This window comes from Pristiophorus japonicus, chromosome 7 (genome assembly GCF_044704955.1).
Source record: "Pristiophorus japonicus isolate sPriJap1 chromosome 7, sPriJap1.hap1, whole genome shotgun sequence".
In the NCBI taxonomy this organism is placed as follows: domain Eukaryota; kingdom Metazoa; phylum Chordata; class Chondrichthyes; family Pristiophoridae; genus Pristiophorus; species Pristiophorus japonicus.
Window position 1 is genome coordinate 112849426 of NC_091983.1, and position 14833 is coordinate 112864258.

The 14833-nt window shown below is 49.9% G+C and overlaps 1 protein-coding gene across 4 annotated transcripts in view; it reads left to right on the plus strand.

Annotated features, from left to right (window-relative positions):
• Nucleotides 1-14833, plus strand: part of epb41l2 (erythrocyte membrane protein band 4.1 like 2) — a 255078-nt gene that overhangs the window by 102203 nt on the left and 138042 nt on the right. For all 4 annotated transcript variants that reach the window (XM_070885256.1, XM_070885257.1, XM_070885258.1 and 1 more), the window contains 2 exons: nucleotides 7428-7954; nucleotides 12525-12749. In XM_070885256.1, coding sequence (XP_070741357.1) covers nucleotides 7442-7954; nucleotides 12525-12749 — 738 coding nt within the window. In that variant the 5' untranslated portion in view covers nucleotides 7428-7441. The remainder of the gene's footprint in view (nucleotides 1-7427; nucleotides 7955-12524; nucleotides 12750-14833) is intronic.

Below are 14833 nucleotides of genomic sequence, written 5' to 3' on the forward strand. Positions count from 1 at the left end.
GGGGTGGGGGAAGAGGGTGAGGGTGGGGTGGGGGAAGAGGGTGAGGGTGGGGTGGGGGAAGAGGGTGAGGGTGGGGTGGGGGAAGAGGGTGAGGGTGGGGTGGGGGAAGAGGGTGAGGGTGGGGTGGGGGAAGAGGGTGAGGGTGGGGTGGGGGAAGAGGGTGAGGGTGGGGTGGGGGAAGAGGGTGAGGGTGGGGTGGGGGAAGAGGGTGAGGGTGGGGTGGGGGAAGAGGGTGAGGGTGGGGTGGGGGAAGAGGGTGAGGGTGGGGTGGGGGAAGAGGGTGAGGGTGGGGTGGGGGAAGAGGGTGAGGGTGGGGTGGGGGTGGGAGGGTGAGGGTGGGGTGGGGGAAGAGGGTGAGGGTGGGGTGGGGGTGGGGGGTGAGGGTGGGGTGGGGGAAGAGGGTGAGGGTGGGGTGGGGGTGGGGGGTGAGGGTGGGGTGGGGGAAGAGGGTGAGGGTGGGGTGGGGGAAGAGGGTGAGGGTGGGGTGGGGGAAGAGGGTGAGGGTGGGGTGGGCGAAGAGGGTGAGGGTGGGGTGGTGGAGGAAGAGGGTGAGGGTGGGGTGGGGGAAGAGGGTGAGGGTGGGGTGGGGGAAGAGGGTGGGGTGGGGGAAGAGGGTGAGGGTGGGGTGGGGTGGGGGAAGAGGGTGAGGGTGGGGTGGGGTGGGGGAAGAGGGTGAGGGTGGGGTGGGGTGGGGGAAGAGGGTGAGGGTGGGGTGGGGTGGGGTGGGGGAAGAGGGTGAGGGTGGGGGGGTGGGGAGAGGGTGAGGGGGTGGGGTGGGGGAAGAGGGTGAGGGTGGGGTGGGGTGGGGGAAGAGGGTGAGGGTGGGGTGGGGTGGGGGAAGAGGGTGAGGGTGGGGTGGGGTGGGGGAAGAGGGTGAGGGTGGGGTGGGGGGGAAGAGGGTGAGGGTGGGGTGGGGGAAGAGGGTGAGGGTGGGGTGGGGGAAGAGGGTGAGGGTGGGGTGGGGTGGGGTGGGGGAAGAGGGTGAGGGGTGGGGTGGGGTGGGGGAAGAGGGTGAGGGTGGGGTGGGGTGGGGGAAGAGGGTGAGGGTGGGGTGGGGTGGGGGAAGAGGGTGAGGGTGGGGTGGGGTGGGGGAAGAGGGTGAGGGTGGGGTGGGGTGGGGGAAGAGGGTGGGGTGGGGGAAGAGGGTGGGGGAAGAGGGTGGGGTGGGGGAAGAGGGTGAGGGTGGGGTGGGGTGGGGGAAGAGGGTGAGGGTGGGGTGGGGTGGGGGAAGAGGGTGGGGTGGGGGAAGAGGGTGAGGGAAGAGGGTGGGGTGGGGGAAGAGGGTGAGGGTGGGGTGGGGTGGGGGAAGAGGGTTAGGGTGGGGTGGGGTGGGGGAAGAGGGTTAGGGTGGGGTGGGGTGGGGGAAGAGGGTGAGGGTGGGGTGGGGTGGGGGAAGAGGGTGAGGGTGGGGTGGGGTGGGGGAAGAGGGTGGGGTGGGGGAAGAGGGTGAGGGTGGGGTGGGGTGGGGGAAGAGGGTTAGGGTGGGGTGGGGTGGGGGAAGAGGGTTAGGGTGGGGTGGGGTGGGGGAAGAGGGTGAGGGGTGGGGTGGGGGAAGAGGGTGAGGGGTGGGGTGGGGGAAGAGGGTGAGGGGTGGGGTGGGGGAAGAGGGTGAGGGGTGGGCTGGGGGAAGAGGGTGAGGGTGGGGTGGGGGAAGAGGGTGAGGGGTGGGGTGGGGGAAGAGGGTGAGGGTGGGGTGGGGGAAGAGGGTGAGGGGTGGGGTGGGGGAAGAGGGTGAGGGGTGGGTGGGGGAAGAGGGTGAGGGAAGAGGGTTAGGGTTGGGGTGGGGTGGGGGAAGAGGGTGAGGGAAGAGGGTTAGGGTTGGGGTGGGGTGGGGTGGGGGAAGAGGGTTAGGGTTGGGGTGGGGTGGGGGAAGAGGGTTAGGGTTGGGGTGGGGGAAGAGGGTGAGGGAAGAGGGTTAGGGTTGGGGTGGGGTGGGGTGGGGGAAGAGGGTTAGGGTTGGGGTGGGGTGGGGGAAGAGGGTTAGGGTTGGGGTGGGGTGGGGGAAGAGGGTGAGGGGTGGGGTGGGGTGGGGGAAGAGGGTGAGGGTTGGGGTGGGGTGGGGGAAGAGGGTGGGGTGGGGTGGGGGAAGAGGGTGAGGGTGGGGTGGGGGAAGAGGGTGAGGGTGGGGTGGGGGAAGAGGGTGAGGGTGGGGTGGGGGAAGAGGGTGAGGGTGAGGTGGGGGAAGAGGGTGAGGGTGGGGTGGGGGAAGAGGGTGAGGGTGAGGTGGGGGAAGAGGGTGAGGGTGGGGTGGGGTGGGGGAAGAGGGTGAGGGTGGGGTGGGGTGGGGGAAGAGGGTGAGGGTGGGGTGGGGTGGGGGAAGAGGGTGAGGGTGGGGTGGGGGAAGAGGGTGAGGGTGGGGTGGGGGAAGAGGGTGAGGGTGGGGTGGGGTGGGGGAAGAGGGTGAGGGTGGGGTGGGGTGGGGGAAGAGGGTGAGGGTGGGGTGGGGTGGGGGAAGAGGGTGAGGGTGGGGTGGGGTGGGGGAAGAGGGTGAGGGTGGGGTGGGGTGGGGGAAGAGGGTGAGGGTGGGGTGGGGTGGGGGAAGAGGGTGAGGGTGGGGTGGGGTGGGGGAAGAGGGTGAGGGTGGGGTGGGGTGGGGGAAGAGGTTGAGGGTGGGGTGGGGTGGGGGAAGAGGGTGAGGGTGGGGTGGGGGAAGAGGGTGAGGGTGGGGTGGGGGAAGAGGGTGAGGGTGGGGTGGGGTGGGGTAAGAGGGTGAGGGTGGGGTGGGGTGGGGTAAGAGGGTGAGGGTGGGGTGGGGGAAGAGGGTGAGGGTGGGGTAGAGGGTGAGGGTGGGGTGGGGTGGGGGAAGAGGGTGGGGTGGGGTGGGGGAAGAGGGTGAGGGTGGGGTGGGGGAAGAGGGTGAGGGTGGGGTGGGGTGGGGGAAGAGGGTGAGGGTGGGGTGGGGGAAGAGGGTGAGGGTGGGGTGGGGTGGGGGAAGAGGGTGAGGGTGGGGTGGGGTGGGGGAAGAGGGTTAGGGTGGGGTGGGGTGGGGGAAGAGGGTTAGGGGTGGGGTGGGGTGGGGGAAGAGGGTTAGGGGTGGGGTGGGGTGGGGGAAGAGGGTGAGGGGTGGGGTGGGGGAAGAGGGTGAGGGGTGGGGTGGGGGAAGAGGGTGAGGGGTGGGGTGGGGAAAGAGGGTGAGGGTGGGGTGGGGGAAGAGGGTGAGGGTGGGGTGGGGGAAGAGGGTGAGGGTGGGGTGGGGGAAGAGGGTGAGGGTGGGGTGGGGGAAGAGGGTGAGGGTGAGGTGGGGGAAGAGGGTGAGGGTGAGGGTGGGGTGGGGGAAGAGGGTGGGGTGGGGAGAAGAGGGGGAAGAGGGTGGGGTGGGAAGGGGGGGACGAGGGGGGAAAGAGGTGGTGGGGGAAGAGGGGGTGGGGGTGGGAAGGGGGAAGAGGGGGGAAAGAGAGGTGGGGGGTGGTGGGGGAAGAGAGGGGGGGGGAGGTGGGAGGTGGGGGAAGAGAAAGGGGGGGGGAAGGGGAAGTAATTCAATTCTACAATCATTCAGCAGTCATACTTATACAAATAAAGATCCAACCTGAATAAAAATTTATAAGCAAAGAAAAGATTAAATAATCCATGTTCCTACCTGTGTGAAACAGCAGCAGCCTTCGAGCTGCGGTGCTTCAGGCAGGCCTTCCTTCCATCAGTGGCTGGCCGGCAGCCGAAGAAACAACGCGCACGCAGCCTTCGAATCTGATGGGGGTTGAGGCCATTCGGCCATGCGATAGGAGCGGCGTCAGTGGCTCAATGGCAGCCGAAGATACTGCAAGCAGCCTTCGGGCTGTGAGGGGACTGAGGCCATTTGGCCACGGGATAGGGGCATAGTCAGTGACTGGACGGCAGGCAAAGACACAGCAATCAAGCACCTTTCGAGCTGTGAGAGGGACTTGAGGCCATTTGGCCAGGGACAGGGAGAGGCAGCCACATAGACTGTTTTAAACTTAAATTTGCAGCATGGGTGCTGTATTGTCAACACCACGTATTATGTAATGGTTCGCCATCAATTCAGTGCATAAGAGAGAATTGATTAGAGCTCACACAGTCCTTAATTTGCATGCACCAATGCAGCACCTGTTCTGCAAGTTTAGCAGTGAAAAGCTGCACTCACTGATTTCAGTAGGTAATTTATTCAACAGTGCTGCTAAAAGCACTCCTTCACACACACAAATCTCACTAAAATTAAATCACAAGCCTTTCCAGGGATCCACGAGACAAATCTTCACTTTTCCTCCAGTCCCTTTAAAAATGGCCGAGTGCCAATGTTTGTTTCGCACTGCGCGTGCGTGCACGCTCCAACGCGCACGCACAGGGTTGCCGGCACGACGTTGCCTTATTTGAATTAGGCCCGCCCCCCCACTGCTTACAGAATCGGTGCGAGTGTCTGGCTCTGCCCCCCGCTGTGATCTGCGCGCCGCGCCAAGCTGGCTTAGAGCTCTGAGGAGCCGGAGAACCTGGCAGTTTTTTTCCTGCGCACTTTTGAGCGCGAAGAACGGGCGTCCAGCTCGGGGCTGCGACGTTCTAGGCGCGGCCTGAAACTTCGGCCTGATAACTTGTGGCCCTGTCGGCCCTCTCCGAAATATGTAAAAGATCCCACAATTCAAAGAAGAGCATGGGGAGTCCTTCCAGTGTTCTGGTCAACATTTAGTGCTCCACCAGTACCTTTTTAAAAACAAATTATCTCATTTATTTCATTGTTGTTTGTGTGCAAATTGGTTGCTGTGTTTCGTACATTATTAGTGACGGCGCTTCAGAACTACTTCATTGGCTGTAAAGCGCTTTGCCCATTCGGACAATGAGGATTGCACTTTGTTTTCTCTGTTTCAAAATGTTACAGTTGGCAAATGTAATTTTTCATGCTGTCATTGTTTCAATGTAAATGTTGAGAGGTACTGCAGTGCAAGGAAGCCTCAAATCTTTTATTCCTATTGTATACAATTCCATTGCAAGGTTCATTCCTTTTAGTTCTATATTTTTAATGCATGAAAATTTAAAAAAAAAATTTAATATCAGCCTTTATTCAAATAACCTAGAATAATAGTCCTGGACATTTTTTTAAAAAGCATAAATGAAAAGTTTGCGGGTGGGGTTATACTACAGCTTACTGGTTTCAGTCTGGAGTTCTAACAGTGTGGAGTTTAATTGTGACTAGCGTAATACTTCTCTCACTGCTTGGCTTTAGTGTGATGAGAATCCGATTGGGATCATATTTCTGCGATTATACCATTACTTTCATAAGCTGACATAGTCACTTCCGCTTCTAGAAGTGAGTTTAACTACAGTCTAAATTCCTATCTGGTTGAAGCATTAGTGTTAAATCATCATAGGCAGTCCCTCGGAATCGAGGAAGACTTGCTTCCACTCTAAAAATGAGTCCTTAGGTGGCTGAACAGTCCAACACGAGAACCAATCCCTGTCACAGATGGGACAGATAGTCGTTGAGGGAAAGGGTGGGTAGGACTGGTTTGCCGAACGCTCTTTCCGCTGCCTGCACTTGATTTCTGCATGCTCTCGGCGATGAGACTCAAGGCGCTCAGTGCCCTCTCAGATGCACTTCCTCCACTTAGGACAGTCTTTCGCCAGGGACTCCCAGGTGTCATTGGGGATGTTGTACTTTATCTGGGAGGTTTTGAGGGTGCCCACCGTTGCTTCATTTTGCTGTGAAGGAGTTCAGAGTAGAGCGCTTGCTTTGGGAGTCTCGTGTCTGGCATGCAAACAATGTGACCTGCCCAGCGGAGCTGATCAAGTGTGGTCAGTGCTTCAATGCTGGGGATGTTGGCCTGGTCGAGGACGCTAATCTTGGTGCGTCTGTCCTCCCAGGGGATTTGTAGGATCTTGTGGAGATATTGCTGGTGGTATTTCTCCAGTGACTTGAGGTGTCTACTGTACATGGTCCATGTCTCTGAGCGATACAGGAGGGCGGGCATTACTACAGCCCTGTAGACCGAGATTGAGGGCCTGGTCTTCAAACACACTTTTTTCCTCAGGTGGTCAAGACTATCGATGAATAGCATTCAGTACACAATGTTCCAAAATATTTAATTCAATTGTGCCATTTTCCTTAGGAGTTTGAAGGAACCAAACAATAATTGGATTTTAGGGTCTTGTTAAAACATATTCTAGATTGTTATAAATTGACAACTGTTTAGTTGAAAAGCTAGGCTTTACTTGTAGTTTGTGCTTGGGCACATTATCCTTGAGTGAGCTGACATCCTATCTGAGCGGAGATAAACCTGGCACCTACAGTAGCTTACACACACTGCATTGATTAAAATTTGTCTGTATAACTTCCAACAAAAGAATGCACTCAATGTTCAATGAGGCATGCTACATTTTATGTAGGACTGTGGGATTAATGAAAGTGTTTATGCACTGTGGTTGAAGCGTACAAACTTGATAATTGGGCATCAGCCACATGAAGCTCCAGGGAAATGTTTTCAGACAGTTTTGTTCTTTGATTCCTGTTTAAAAATTTATGATTACCCCACATGTACATAAAACTTCCCTTCTAATTGCCCTTGCCTTGAAAATAAAGATGCCTCTACAAGAGGGACAGTGGCAGATAAAAGTAAAGTGGGAATTGTATCATTTTGTTTACAATCAACCATTACACTTTATTGAAATCCTGTTGCCAACATTGGCAATTTCTTAAAACTAATTTGCAAAAGTAACTCAACAGAACAGAAAGGTATTTGCTCAGAAGTGGTGATTTATTTATGTTGGGCAGTACATACTGGTTAGTTTAGAACAAAATTGTTGAACTCGTATTAAAATTTTTTTTTTATACTTATTGCCTCTGTCTGTCCTCACATACACATATACAACCTGAAACAAGTGCTATTCAAAGTCCTCCACTAAAATGAGCAGATATGCTGATCCAACAATCTGGTAAATTCTGCCCATATTACTACTTTCCCCACCGACAATAAAGGTGACGATCCTGCTTCCTCTGCCTATTGTCGGTGTCACCAGTCTAGATGACACAACTTCAAGACTTGGGTATTTGCACCTCTAAGTTCCTATAGACAGGCAAGTGGTTGTGAATATGCTTCAAGTATGTGTAGCTCCCAAACATCTGGGATTGTTCTGCAAGAGGTTGTGACCTGGTCCCTGGCTTCTTGGCAAAGCCTGTGGACCCTCTAATAATCCTGCTGTGTAGTTTAACCTTTGTAACTCTTGCCAGAAAAAGCCGACAGAAACATAGAAAATAAGTGCAGGAGTAGCCCATTCAGCCCTTCGAGCCTGCACTACCATTCAATAAGATCATGCTGATCGTTCACCTCAGTACACCTTTCCTGCTTTCTCTCCATACCTTTTGATCCCTTTTGTTCATGTATAGTTTAAATAGATCAATTGAGAGTTTTAATTTAGTGAATTGTGATTTTCTGTAAAAACTTTCTTCTAATTTAGTGTGAAATTATACTTTTTAAAAATTCCAGTTTAAGCTTTCATCATGACGACTGAAGTTGGATCTGCAGTTGAAGTAAAGGAAGAGTTAAAGCAAATCGAACAGGATCGTTCTGAAGCCTCAAATCCTGAAGAGTCTGCCAATATAAATCAAGAACAACAGGAGGATGTCAAAGATGAGCAGACAGTAGCCATAGAACAACCTCTGAAAGAACAGGAATTAAACTCTCCAATTTCGAATGCAAGTCCCCAAGTCAGCCCTTCTGGCAGTGACAAAAAGGAGCAGTCAGGTGTTAAAGGACTGTCACGCTTTTTACCTGGATGGCTTAAAAAGCAAAAATCACTTTCCCAGGTGGACACTACAGAAGACAAGGAAGCTGAGAAGGGCATTCAAGCTCTAGCTCCAGCTGAAGACACAGACCCAGCAGAAAAAGAGCTAGAATCAGAGCCAGTAAAGATTACATCAGAGAATGAAGTGGATGAAGAGAAGATGGAAACAGAACCAGCTAAGACAGATGAAATAGTGGAGCAGCATTCACTGAAGAGTGCAGAGATACAGGTATAGTAAAAGCACTATTGTAAGCTATCTAATTTTACTATAAGTTTTAATATGCCAGTTTGAAGTCAAATGCCATTCTATTACTGATGGGGAATCTGTAATCTCATAGTTTCAGCTTTTTCAAAATTGTTAATTGCTTTCAACATCTTATTTCTACATATGAAAATATAAATTCTGCAGAGTGCTTTTTAAGGATGGTTACTTAGTAATTTGTTAAATTGCACAGCATAATATAAATTGAGATAAAGAATACAAATTCTGGAAAGCTCAAGTAAGAACAGAAATGCTGGAAATACACAGGAAATACTGCATCTGAAAAAGAAAAGGTAGGTCAATATTCAGTATTTTGGGAACCAAACTATTTTTACTTGGAAAAGCTATTTCAGATGCTGATGGATCTGCTATTTATTTCCAATATTACCTATTATGCACATGTTAAATAAATGCTACTGTTCTTAATTGCCCTCTATTAAAACAAAAAACTTTATATGCAGGTAAACATTTTTCCAAACCAGTTGATATGATAGGAACATAGGAATTGCTGAACTAAAACAAATTAAGATCCTTCTTGTTCGTCTTCTACCATCCTGATAGTTGCATTATACAAAAATAATACCGTTGACTAATCATAGTAATCAATCAGTTAGTCGACAGCAGACCCAGACACAGGTGAGGAAGAGCTTTGTAAACTATACACCGGGGGTCAGTGCTGAGATAACTTTTGTTCTTGCCAAATATGGATGATTGTTTGCACTATGCCCAAGTTAAAATCTTGAAATTTGCTAATACAAAAGCAATGAGGGCTTAAGACTTCAAGAAGGCATACATTCTTAAGCAAAATGGGCAAAAAGGTAAAAGATGCAATTTCACATGGATAAATGTGAAGTAATAAATTTTCTGAGGAAAAATGAGTTTACACTGGATGGAAATATGCTGTGGATGAACAGAGACACCTAGAGGTTTAAAAAACATAATTCCATAAAAGTGAAAATGCAATTAGATAAAGCCATTTAAAAAAAAAAGGCGCTAACAGCATTTTGGCTTCTGATAAAACTAGTATTTTATTCGTACAGGTTCAACCTCTTATCCGGCACCGCCCCTCGTCCGGCACCATTCCCGGCTGCCGGATAGCGCATGCGCAGAATGCGGCCGGTAAAAATCCTACTTTCCAATATAATCTTTCTCCTCGATCAGCTGCCTCCTCTCCCGACTGGAACTCCTGCAGCCGCAGTCCTCGGGCGGGCCGCTCCTCCCCGCAGTGCTCCCTCCGGGGTCTCGGGTCGACTCTTCGGGGCCCGCCGGCTCTTGGGGACCCGCTCAGGCGATTTCTTCCCCCGCGATTACCTCACCTCATCTGGCAAAATCTCTCATCTGGCACAGGACCGGTCCCGAGGGTGCCGGATAAGGGAGGTTCAATCTACTGTATTCATATCCGACAGACCAATATACAACAGGTGTCCCCTCATACTATCTCAAAGTTAGTTACATATAGTAATGTACACGTCTTTATGAAGATGAGAAATATTTTTTATGCTGCAAATTGGCCTCTCATTGTCAGAAAATTCCACTCCTGTTCCTGTATAATTAAGTCTTGTGTCTAGTGGTGTCTGTTGTATCATGACTTTTTAAAAACATGGGGATAGAAATTGTCCTCTGCCGGAAATGAGGCGCCCCTACTTTTTTGAAGTGTTCGAGCCGCCGCAGTAGATGCAGTGGCCAATCCGGCGAGATTCAGCTCCTCGGTTTTTTCCCCCCATCGGAGCAGAAGTGGATCATCATGGGGGCGGAAATGGGAGCAGAGCGCAATGGCCATCACGAGCGGGGTGGGATGGCGTGTCTGCAGCTGTTGGTCATCAGCGCTGGCACATCACGAGGTGTCTCCCTTTCAGTTAAAGGGGAGGGCCACTGCAAATTGCATTCATTTTCGTTAAGTCCACTGGGCCACCATAAAGGGTTTTGGCTGGGCCAGCGGCCTGGCACCAAAGAGGGGTCAAAGTCCAACATTCAAATCAAGCAAGTTAGAAAGTGGGATAACTGGCCCTGGGAGGAAGGGGATAGTGGCTGGAGAAAGGGAAGAAGATGGGAGGTTATGGAGATCGGGGAGTGGGATGGAAATGGAGTTACAGAACGATTATGTAACATACAAGCAAAATACTGCAGATGGTGGTAATCTGAAATAAAAAAACAATGCTGGAAATACTCAGCAGGTCAGGCAGCATCTGTGGAGAGAGGTATAGAGTTAACGTTTCAGGTCGATAACCTTTCGGCAGAACGGTGATGTGTAACATTGGGCCAGGGCCCATTTCTTTACAATGATGGGAAGAAGGGGATGTGAAAGCTAGAAGGGAAGGAAAGTTTTACACAGGATTCCATAGGATGTACAAAAAAATTCCTGCCCCCAAGTTCCTGACCTCCTACCTTCAGGCCAACGTTTGGACATTCTCTCACCTCCCCCCTCGCCCACCCCAACATGCCAAAGTTCCCGATCTCCATTCTCCATCCGAATTCCTGTTCGAGTTTCTGACCACTATCCTCCCAGCCAATGTTCCTGCCCTCTTCTCTTTTTTTCCCCCCGCCCCCTCCAGGATTTTTAATGGGTTCATTGCATGTAAAGTAAATAGTGACTTGATTTCATCCGGTCCAGTGATGTCACGTGCCACACACGCACTGAACTTTCTGCAAAATCAACCAGGTGTTGGGGGCAGAGAGGGAGAATGTGGTGCGGGTATAAAGGGGTAGGGTTGGAAGAACGTGATCCATCCTGCCATCTAGATCAAGTTCTCGCTCTCCATCCTCTTATCTTTCCCCCGTTCTCCCACCGCGCCCACCCCCCTTTTTGGGGCCTGGACCGCGTTCTTCCGCCATTCCCACAGTGCTCGTTAACTGCGTCCCCCCTCCACCAAGTTCCTGAAGCCCCTCCTTCTCTCGCTCTCTCCCGCGCGCGCTCACTCTCTCTGCCCCTCTCTCTCTCTTGCACGCCCTCGCTCTCTCGCTCAGCACATCCCTCCCCGGCCCTCTTTAAATCAACTGGAAATAAAACCGCCAATGGTGGGAAATAAAAGCCACAAATTAGAAACTCACGTGAACTCAGCAGGTATTGAGAATTTAAAAATATAACACTTGCCTACAGTATGAGTTAGAGCAACAGATTTGGGGGATCATCCTTGCAGGTGTGAGAAACGGGAATTACATGATGGATGCAAGACTTCTAATATTATATAACTGACCTGTGGCATTTCTTACAGTAAATGAGACAATGGCCAGGAATTTGCTGCAGACTTGTCATTGTAATGGTGCATCATAGGACCCATTACTCTGCCCCCCGCCCCCAATTAAAATGAATGCCGATTGCACATTTTTTGGATGAACTCTACTTTGCTGCTGGCAGTTGGACTTACAGAATGGTACTGGTGGGCTCAATGCTTGGCATAATCAGAGGAATAGGAAAAAGCATGTATATTTTGGTTTTGAAATATAGAATATTGACTCTAGATAAACATTTTTGAATTAACTGGCTCAGATGATTCTTTGATTATTTACAATCTATATTAATGAATTGGAAGAAAGGACCGAGTGTAACGTAGCCAAGTTTGCTGACTATACAAATATAGGAGGCAAAGCAATGAGTGAGGAGGACAGAAAAAATCTGCAAAAGGACATAGACAGGCTAAGTGAGTGGGCAAAAATTTGGCAGATGGAGTATAATGTTGGAAAGTGTGAGGTCATGCACGTTGGCAGAAAAAAATCAAAGAGCAAGTTATTATTTAAATGGAGAAAGATTGCAAAGTGCTGCAGTACAGCGGGACCTGGGGGTACTTGTGCATGAAACACAAAAGGTTAGTATGCAGGTACAGCAAGTGATCAGGAAGGCCAATGAAATCTTGACCTTTATTGCAAAGGGGATGGAGTATAAAAGCAGGGAAGTCTTACTACAGCTACACAAGGTATTGGTGAGGCCACACCTGGAATACTGCGTGCAGTTTTGGTTTCCATTTTTACGAAAGGATTTACTTGCTTTGGAGGCAATTCAGAGAAGGTTCACCAGGTTGGTTCTGGGAATGAGGGGGTTGACTTAGAAGGAAAGGTTGAGTAGGTTAGGCCACTACTCATTGGAATTCAGAAGAATGAGAGGTGATCTTATCGAAACATATAATATTATGAGGGGGCTTGACAAGGTGGATGCCGAGAAGATGTTTCCACTGATGGGGGAGACTAGAACTAGAGGGCATTTTCTTCGAATAAGGGGCCACCCATTTAAAACCGAGATGAGGAGAAATTTCTTCTGAGGGTTGTAAATCTGTGGAATTCGCTGCCTGAGAGCTGTGGAAGCTGGGACATTGAATAAATTTAAGACAGAAATAGACAGTTTCTTAAACGGAGGGGTTATGGGGAACGAGCGGGGAAGTGGAGCTGAGTCTATGATCAGATCAGCCATGATCTTATTGAATGGCAGAGCAGGCTCGAGGGGCTGTATGGCCCACTCCTGTTCCTATTTCTTATGTTCTTATGATGAGTCCATACTTTGCATTCCATTGAGTTATATTAAACATACTTAAATCCACTTTTGCAGCCAGTTAAAGAAGAGAAGATTGTAGAATCTTTGGAAAAGGATGTAGATGTGAATAATGAAGGGGCGATAACGGAAGAGAAAAAGGAGGAAAGTAACAAAGGTGGTGAACTTCGGAAAGATGAAGACGCAAGCAAAAAATCCCCCCTGAAAATTCCCCAAAAGATTAAGATCGTGCCATGCAAGGTACTTATGTTGGACGGTTCAGAGTTCACCTATGAAATTGAGGTAAGGAGAACTTAAGTTAATATGAATTTTTGTAATTTTAAAATTAATGTGTTTATTACAGATGGCACATTACTTAAAAGACAGCACGTGCTCTTAGTTTGTTGAATGTTGTAAGACTTGGTTATCGAAGTGTGGAGTGGGTGACTTTAATATGCACATAGATTGGGCGAGCCAAACTGGAAGCAATACGATGGAGGAGGATTTCCTGAAGTGCATAAGGGATGGTTTTCTCGACCAATATGTCGAGGAACCAACTAGGGGGGAGGCCATCTTAGACTGGGTGTTGTGTAATGAGAGAGGATTAATTAGCAATCTCATTGTGCGAGGCCCCTTGGGGAAGAGTGACCATAATATGGTGGAATTCTGCATTAGGATGGAGAATGAAACAGTGAATTCAGAGACCATGGTCCAGAACTTAAAGAAGGGTAACTTTGAAGGTATGAGGCATGAATTAGCTAGGATAGATTGGCGAAGTATACTTAAGGGGTTGACTGTGGATGGGCAATGGCAGACATTTAGAGACCGCATGGATGAACTACAACAATTGTACATTCTTGTCTGGCGTAAAAATAAAAAAGGGAAGGTGGCTCAACCGTGGCTATCGAGGGAAATCAGGGATAGTATTAAAGCCAAGGAAGTGGCATACAAATTGGCCAGAAATAGCAGCGAACCCGGGGACTGGGAGAAATTTAGAACTCGGCAGAGGACGACAAAGGGTTTGATTAGGGCAGGGAAAATGGAGTACGAGAAGAAGCTTGCAGGGAACATTAAGGCGGATTGCAAAAGTTTCTATAGATATGTAAAGAGAAAAAGGTTAGTAAAGACAAACGTAGGTCCCCTGCAGTCAGAATCAGGGGAAGTCATTAAGGGGAACAAAGAAATGGCAGACCAATTGAACAAGTACTTTGGTTCAGTATTCACTAAGGAGGACACCAACAACCTTCCGGATATAAAAGGGGTCAGAGGGTCTAGTAAGGAGGAGGAACTGAGGGAAATCCTTATTAGTCGGGAAATTGTGTTGGGGAAATTGATGGGATTGAAGGCCGATAAATCCCCAGGGCCTGATGGACTGCATCCCAGAGTACTTAAGGAGGTGGCCTTGGAAATAGTGGATGCATTGACAGTCATTTTCCAACATTCCATTGACTCTGGCTACCCTCCACTCGATAGGAACTGATCCAATGTAACCCCACTTTTTAAAAAAGGAGGGAAGAGAGAAAACACGGAATTATAAACTGGTCAGCCTGACCTCAGTAGTGGGTAAAATGATGGAATCAATTATTAAGGATGTCATACCAGTGCATTTGGAAAATGGTGACATGATAGGTCCAAGTCAGCATGGATTTGTGAAAGGGAAATCATGCTTGACAAACCTTCTGGAATTTTTTGAGGATGTTTCCAGTAAAGTGGATAAGGGAGAACCAGTTGATATGGTATATTTGGACTTTCAGAAGGCTTTTGACAAGGTCCCACACAAGAGATTAATGTGCAAAGTTAAAGCACATGGGATTGGGGGTAGTGTGCTGACGTGGATTGAGAACTGATTGTCAGACAGGAAGCAAAGAGTAGGAGTAAATGGGTACTTTTCAGAATGGCAGGCAGTGACTCGTGGGGTACCGCAAGGTTCTGTGCTGGGGCCCCAGCTGTTTACATTGTACATTAATGATTTAGACGAGGGGATTAAATGTAGTATCTCCAAATTTGCGGATGACATTAAGTTGGGTGGCAGTGTGAGCTGCGAGGAGGATGCTATGAGGCTGCAGAGTGACTTGGATAGGTTAGGTGAGTGGGCAAATGCATTGCAGATGAAGTATAATGTGGATAAATGTGAGGTTATCCACTTTGGTGGTAAAAACAGAGAGACAGACTATTATCTGAATGGTGACAGATTAGGAAAAGGGGAGGTGCAAAGAGACCTGGGTGTCATGGTACATCAGTCATTGAAGGTTGGCATGCAGGTACAGCAGGTAGTTAAGAAAGCAAATGGCATGTTGGCCTTCATAACGAGGGGATTTGAGTACAGGGGCAGGGAGGTGTTACTACAGTTGTACAGGGCCTTGGTGAGGCCACACCTGGAGTATTGT